We start from the raw sequence: 7688 nt of genomic DNA, 5'->3' as shown, positions 1-7688 counted from the left end.
TGATGTTCAGACACAGGGTATCCATGTAAACCAAAGTGGCAGTTTGTTTTAACAAGTCTAGAGGTAATATGTCAAATGGGGTTCAGGCTGAGAAGCTGGCACAGCAGCTGTTTGTTGGAGGGACAGTAACCTCCCCTTAGGATTAGGATTTTTGCCTGCAATGAGGAGCGTGACTTCCATTTGTTCTGGGAAGACTAATGTGGGAGAGCTTATCTATCAAGAAATGGTGGATGCTTAGGTTCTTCTCGGTTCAAGGCCAGGAGAACAATTGCACATATAGGCCTACACTGATGAGCTTTTCCTCATTTCCAGTGGGTCGATGTAAAGTCAATGAGTCCATTTCTAGAGAATTAGGTCATCAGCAGTGACCGCTTTGGGAAGAAGGTCTGATGCTGAAAACCCAGTGGGCTGTTAAAGAAGTTAAGGCACTTCTAATTTCCCCTTCCAGGGCGGAGCACAAGTTGATTAGGAACACTTAAGACGATTACCTCTGCTTTGTGTTCTCTCTGTTACGCCCTAATTAATATCGATAAAAAAAAAAACTGGCAAAGGCAGCTTAAAGCAGCTGCGGGGTTTTTCTCTTCAGTTGCTTCGCGGCCTGAAATCTGCAGCTGTTAAAAAAGCACAGTGCAGAAATCTTAGGAAAGAATACCATCAGCCAGGAAGCCTCTTCGGCTCCGGCAAACTAGGAAGGGTTTTGGCGTGACGGCTTATTTTAGGAATGGCTCTTGGCTGGGGGAACTTGGTTGTTTGCGCAAGGTCTCCAGGCGACGGGCCGTCGGCCCTCCCAGCTTTTAAACAGCGACTGCTTCAAGAAACATCCCCCCACCCCCAAAAAGGGGGTGCAACAGCCCCTTGACAGGAGGGCGGCGGGGGGGGCTCTTCCTCCCCAGCCCCTCAGAGGGACGGGGAGTAAACGTTAAACGACGTTACAAGCAACCCGGAAGTTGCTCTCACCGGCCTGCACCGGGTCGGGCCGTGAGGACCGGCACCGTCCGGATGGGCCCGGGAGGAGAAACGAGGAGGGCCCGGCCGAGAAAGGCGCCGCTTGGCCGGAGCCCTCCTCCCTCCTCTCCCCGCCTCAGGCCCCGCCGGGGCCCGGTTGCCTAGCAGCGGCGCGCCCGGCCGAGAAGGGCGCCGCTTGGCCGGGGCCCTCCTCCCTCCTCTCCCCGCCTCAGGCCCCGCCGGGGCCCGGTTGCCTAGCAGCGGCGCGGGGTGACGTCACGGCGGCGCGACTGCAGGCCGGCTCTCCCTGCGCCGGAAGGGCCTTGGTCGCGGCGGTGACGTCGGCCCTTCCTTCTTTCCCAGCGAGGCCGTGAGCGGAGGTAGGAGTACGGCCGCCGCGTCCCCCCTCCATCCGCCGCCATCCGCCCCTCTCCCGCCGCCGCTGCCACCCGGCCTCGGCTCTGCCCCGCGCGGGGGATGGGGGGGGGGGTGGGCCGGGCGTTAAGGGCTGTGGGGACTAAAGGGGAGGGGGCCCCCTGGCCGGCGGCGGCGCTGCTAATGGCGGGTGTCGGGTCTCTGCCCGCAGGGCGCCATGGGCCGCGTGATCCGAGGCCAGAGAAAGGGCGCGGGGTCCGTCTTCCGCGCCCACGTGAAGCACAGGAAGGGCCCAGCCAAGCTCCGCGCCGTCGACTTCGCCGAGAGGCACGGGTACATCAAGGGCATCGTTAAGGTAGGGGCGGGCCTTGCGCGGCCGGGCATCCCTCAGCGGCCGGGCCTGCGGTGCCGAGCGCCCTGAGGGACCGTCTCCCCGCACCTCGCTTCTGTGAGGGGCCTGAGCTGCCCTCTCAGCCGTTTGGCTGTTCCTCGTTCGTTCAGGCTTCTCGTGTTTTGTTAAATAAGTCATGTTCCTTAAGTTAAGGCACGTTCTGGGCTGAGGGAGGCACTTTCAGCCTGGAGAGGAGCCAGGGAGACCTTATTGTGGCCTTCCAGTACTTAAAGGGGGCCTACAGGAAGGATGGGGAAGGACCCTTTATCAGGGAACGGAGCAATAGGACAAGGAGTAGTGGCTTTAGACTAAAAGAGAGTACTTTTGAATTAAATATAAGGAAGAAATTTTTTACAATAAGGATGGTGAAGCAGGTTGCTCAGAGAGGTGTCATACCTGGAAACATTCAGTGTCGGGTTGGACAGAGCTCTGAGCAGCCTGATCTAATTGAAGATGTGCGTTCCAGGTGAGAGTGGACTAGATGATCTTTAAAGGTACCTTCCAACCCAAATTATTCTATGACTCCTTGAAATGTTAAATTACTTTGTGTTTATCACAGATTTAAATAAAAAAGCCAGCAGTATGCTTTTCTATTAGACTTTTGCTAATATAGGAATATCAACATGCCTTTCTGTCACCCTGTATCTCATGAAACATGGGTGGGGAGAGATGTCCCTGTAGTTGATTGCATCTTTAAAAAAAAAATAAAATTCTAAACACAAGGTAGTAGTAGTCATCATCTTAGTTTTAAACAGCGGGGGCAAGGGAGCACTTTTATTTAGGTTTCAGATGTGGTGTAGGTGTTCTTTGGCTGTCAATGACTTAGATTGCAAATAGTGCTACTGGGTACCTGTCTGGATGCCCTGAACATCTAGCTCTCTCTTCAGCCTTTTAAAGCAAGTTATCTGGCTGTAGCAAGAACTTTCTTCATGCTCACCATAACTGAGTTTAATCATAAAAAGTAAGTAGGTAGCTTTGACTTAAACTTATGTAATACATGGGAGCGTTTGTCTCTCAAGGTTGAAAACCGCATAAAAAATGTTCATACTGGACACCAACATCACCTGAGTTTTCTTAGAAGATAGGCAAATCTTAAAGAACTTTGATTACTTGGTTGTAGTCTAAACAGATGGTTGTGTATTGGAATCTCAGTGTGCTTCAGAACAGAATTGACGTATTTTTTCCAAGAGAAAAACAACAAGTCTGTGCTTTATCACGTAGGGGCTTATATAACTTCAGCGTACTTAATACCAGGAGGTTAGAAACACTTCCATTCCAAGAAAACACTTGGAGAAATTGCTAATTATGTCCAACTTTGCCCAAAGGTGATTGGGCAACTAGTGAAAGTGGATTTCTTAGTATGGAGAGATCTGATATCTGTAGAATGTCAGGAATAAAAGAGTTTCAAGAAGCACGCTTACCCAGAGTAACTATTTTGTGATACAGACACGAGGTTGTATTCTTACAAATGTGAATCTTGAACTTGGTCATGTCAGGAGAAATGAACATCCCTCTGAGAAATTGGGTTTCTAAGGAGAACTATGTCAGTAGGAATCATCTCTAGTTTTTCTAGCTCTTTGATTTCTGCAGAAGCTGTGGCAGATGCTGTAACCTGTTCTAAAGCACATCTGCCTTCCAACAGGACATCATCCATGATCCTGGCCGAGGTGCTCCCCTTGCCAAGATTGCCTTCCGTGACCCGTACAGGTTTAAGAAGAGGACCGAGCTGTTCATTGCTGCTGAGGGTATCCATACTGGGCAGTTCGTTTACTGCGGCAAGAAAGGTGAGTTAACACAGAGGGTGTGTTGCCCAGTTTCACACCACCAGAGCAGATGCCGTCTGAATACATGAAGTTGGGGACGTTTCAGTGCTGTTGGAGCCATCACAAAGCAGTAGCTTTCACTAGCCTCGAAACAAATGTAGATTTCCTTCTTGGAGACTGTGCTCTCCTCATTCACAAGCCTAACCACAGTTCTTGTCAAGTGTTGGGCTCATCTGTCTAGAGTCCCATTTTGCCTGCCTTTCTGTTACACTGAACACGACGCTTGTGTTTCAAGTCAAACAACCAAAAAGTGCCCCTGCCTGTTGCTGCTGAAGTGTTTATGCAGTGCCCTTCTTCTACGCGCCGATGCCTGTACTAGGTAGAATTGTAATTCAAGTACAGGAGCCTGAGTGAAGCTGTTGATGCTCTGATTGCTCTTTGCAGCTCAGCTGAACATTGGCAACGTTCTGCCTGTTGGCACCATGCCGGAGGGCACCATCGTGTGCTGCCTGGAGGAGAAACCTGGTGACCGTGGCAAGCTGGCCCGTGCTTCTGGAAACTACGCCACCGTTATCTCTCATAACCCTGAAACAAAGAAAACCAGAGTGAAGCTGCCTTCTGGCTCCAAGAAAGTGATTTCTTCTGCAAACAGAGCTGTTGTTGGTAAGGAGTGACAGCTGTGAGTTTAAATACTGCTAAGCAAGCTTTCAAACAGGGCCCCAGTTCCCAATGTTGTCTAGAAAACAGCATAATTTACAGGGTGGACCCGGGATTGAGCACGGGTACAGTCTGTGCACAGGTGTCTCACTTGTATTTTATGCTTGCGTTATTTTTGGTAATGGGAACTGTAACTTGGAGACAGTTTGGCCTAGTGGGAGGACAGAAAAGTAGATGCTGATTGTCCTCAAGCTATAATGGGATCACTTAACCTGTAAAATCTGCATCCTTGGGGAAGAACTGCAGAAAAGGCATTGATGGTTTGCTGAGTCTGTAGGGGTAGTGCTGGAGGTGTTCTCAGTTGAGTGAAGTATTCTGGAAGCTCTGACAAGGAATGGAAGATACCATTGTCAAGAAGCAGAGGCTTTACCAGGTTTGTTGCACCCTTGGCTGTATGCAGTCTGCAGGTGACACTCACAGAAGTGCCTCTGCACAGAAGACACCAAAATCAGTAATCTGCAACCTGTTCCTCCAGTAGAACTGATGAAAGTAATCAAACAACTAGGTATTAAACCTTAAAGGACTTGAAAGTCCCCTGAGCTCTTTCAGTTCATATTTTCTTTAGTTGAAAAACTGTTAACGTTACCCAAGAAATCTTAGCAATAAAACTGGTAATGCTTTAGAAAGTGTTAAGCACAATCCTGTATGTATGGATTGAAAAATGGTAATTAAAGTATGCATCCCCTTGCAAAGCACTTTATGTGAGGTTGGTAGCTTGAGTCTAAGCTTGCTGTTAATGTGGGCTGGAAAATACTGTTTTGAGGACACAGTTGGATTGTTTGAAATTGGTCTTTAGAAGCTGCTTCTTAGAGCTTGAATATTACTATGAATTAATCTTGTTCTTAAACACTTTACTTAGCACTCTTTGCTGAGATACAGAGCGAGTGGTGGCACTGCCATGGTGCCCACAGCGTTCTGTGTTACCCTTCTCTTTGTGTGTTACTATTTCTGCATTTTTTAATTTTTTTTTCAGGAATTGTTGCTGGTGGGGGCCGTATCGACAAGCCCATCCTGAAGGCTGGCCGGGCCTATCACAAATACAAGGCGAAGAGAAACTGCTGGCCGCGTGTCCGTGGTGTGGCCATGAACGTGAGTCCATTTCCAATGAGGAGTTTTGACTTTACATTTTTGTGGTTTAGAAAGGGTTGGTTTGATAGGGGGAGGGGTCTGGCACATCTCTGGAAAGAGAGCTTCACAGACTGCCCTGTAGCTGCACATTTAATTAGGGTAGTTAGCAACACTTGATAGTTACTACTCTGAAAATGAAATGAAGCAGTTGAATTTTTTGTTTATTGCTGTTAAACATCATCATTACGCATTTCTGTTGTTAATTTGACGACTTCTTTTCCTTTCCCACAGCCTGTAGAACATCCCTTTGGTGGTGGTAACCATCAGCACATTGGCAAGCCTTCAACCATCAGGAGAGATGCTCCGGCTGGGCGCAAAGTTGGTCTCATTGCTGCCCGTCGTACGGGTAGGCTGCGGGGAACAAAGACTGTGCAGGAGAAGGAGAACTAAAGACCCAGCCTGGAGCTTTCAGAATAAATTTTTAACACAGAGCAACAAAGACTGTGCAGGAGAAGGAGAACTAAAGACCCGGCGTGGAGCTTACAGAATAAATTTTTAACACAGAGCTTGTGTGAAATTTGAGTTACTATTTTGGCGAAACAGGGGTAACATTCAACTTCCACCAGGGGAAGTTGTGAGTGGAGATGAGGTTTTTCCTTCCTTCCACCTTGAAGAGCAGGGATTGTGTCAGTCCATACGCTGGTATCGCAGGCTGGAGTGACACTTGGCTGTAGATGCTCTTGTGTCTGGGTGTGATGTTAACACTGCCCTAGCTACGTGGTTGTTTAGGCCCGGTGAAGCATTACAAGCTGATCAAGTAGTCCCTTGGTTACCTGATTTTAACCTATGACTCTAGCTGAAATGGTTAAAGGGTACTTGGTTTTCTATGTTCATGGACTCGAACGTAAAAATGGAAAACCATTATCTGCTGTGTTTCTTGGGAGGAAAAGCTTGCGTGTGGTAGAACTCCTTAGAGAGGAGGTGTTTCAGCTACTGCTCCTGTCGAGTTTGGGCTTCCTTGTTGGACCATCAAGCTTCAGCCAAATCAAAGAAACTTCCCTCTGAGCACAGGCTTCTGAAGATTGTGCTCACACACGCTGCCACCGTTACTCCTCAGTGTTTGGAAGGGGTAGACAGCTTCAAAGTTCTCTCCTTTGCAGCCTCAGCAAGAGCAGGGTCCAGCTTTTCATGACTGGATGGGCTAAACCCAGGACTCTGTTTATGTTCTGCAGCAGGGCCACCACTCACTCTTGTCGCTCAGCTGAGATGACTTGCTGCTGAAGCCTGGGACTGTGCACCCTCCCTCTGCCAGGAGTACCCAGATCTCGGGGGCTCACTGACAGAATCATGGAATGGTTTGGGTTGGAAGGAACCTTAATCATCTAGTTCCAACCCCCTGCTGTAGGCTGGGACACCTCCCACTAGAGCAGGTTGCTCAAAGCCCCATTCAGCCTGGCCTTGAGCATCTCCAGGGATGAGGATGACATCCAGGGCCAAATGTGCTCCAGTGCCAATACAGCGCCCAGTCCTCTTCTGAGGTCTTTGCTTTGGCCAGGGTCACCACTACTGCAAGTTCAAGGCAGGGGGAAGTGGTCAGGTCCAGGTTCTTGTTGCTGACCTGCTTGATGTTCTCCAGCCATATTCAGTCTGTTGCAGTTAACCCCTAGAAGTGGCTACCAGAATAGACAGTGGATTCCTCTGTGTGCTGGGTGTTCCCAAACAGTAAAGCAACGATCCTTTGGGCGATGTGACAAAGTGTGGACTGCAAAACCATATTTGCTTTTCAGTGCAAAATATTCTTTCCCTTGAAGGTAGAGGGTAGTTCCTGTACTACCATCAAAATAATTCTACTGAGCCTGAAATGCCCAGGACAGGCTGCCACACACAAGTATGACCTTGTGTTGATAGGAAGCCAATGGAATACAAAGCAAGAATAAAAGTTATTTTTTTATATCCACAAACACACAAAAAAAAAAATACACTGTAGCTGGCCACATCTGTCTCTAGAGAGAAAAAGATGATTGAAAAAATGAACCACACGCCTTGAAGAAAGGCACCAGATCACATTTGGGAAAAACCTGAAAGGCAATGTCAAGTTTTGGTTCTGTTTACGCACCCCCGGTACCATCAAAGTTTGTGAAAGGTCATGTCTCATGTTTTTTGCCATGAGGTCAGAAGCCCATGTTCTCCTGCCATGGATCTAAATTTGACTCCTCCCAAACAATATCAAAAGAAGAACAGTTAAAATACTTAATATTCAAATGACTACCTTGGCAGGTGCTGAGTTAAGAAAGATTTCACAATAAGCCAACTACAGTAGAAGTTTCCTCACATGACAGCTGTACTTTCAGGCTGTTGGTCCAAAGGCTTTCCAGAACAATTTGCATCAAATGCTCTTAAAGGACTCGGAGAACCCATGGTTTCCAACC

The 7688-nt window shown here is 48.3% G+C and overlaps 1 protein-coding gene across 1 annotated transcript; it reads left to right on the top strand.

Annotated features, from left to right (window-relative positions):
* Positions 1–1196: 1196 nt before the first annotated feature.
* On the top strand, positions 1197–5750 carry RPL8 (ribosomal protein L8). The gene is made up of 6 exons (XM_014938094.1): positions 1197–1325; positions 1532–1675; positions 3354–3495; positions 3919–4137; positions 5165–5280; positions 5551–5750. Exons 2-6 carry the CDS (start codon positions 1538–1540, stop codon positions 5707–5709), a joined length of 774 nt encoding a protein of 257 aa, XP_014793580.1. The 5' UTR covers positions 1197–1325; positions 1532–1537; the 3' UTR covers positions 5710–5750.
* The last annotated feature ends 1938 nt before the right edge of the window (positions 5751–7688 follow it).

Source organism: Calidris pugnax, unplaced genomic scaffold (genome assembly GCF_001431845.1).
Source record: "Calidris pugnax isolate Ruff unplaced genomic scaffold, ASM143184v1 scaffold25, whole genome shotgun sequence".
Taxonomy (NCBI): Eukaryota; Metazoa; Chordata; class Aves; order Charadriiformes; family Scolopacidae; genus Calidris; species Calidris pugnax.
This window is presented reverse-complemented; position numbering and strand designations above follow the sequence as displayed.

Coding starts and splice junctions, on each gene's coding strand:
- RPL8 (XM_014938094.1), top strand. CDS start 1,538: ATGGGCCGCGTGATCCGAGGCCAGAGAAAGGGCGCGGGGTCCGTCTTC. Junction 1,676..3,353: donor ACATCAAGGGCATCGTTAAG/GTAGGGGCGGGC, acceptor GCCTTCCAACAG/GACATCATCCATGATCCTGG. Junction 4,138..5,164: donor TGCAAACAGAGCTGTTGTTG/GTAAGGAGTGAC, acceptor TTTTTTTTTCAG/GAATTGTTGCTGGTGGGGGC.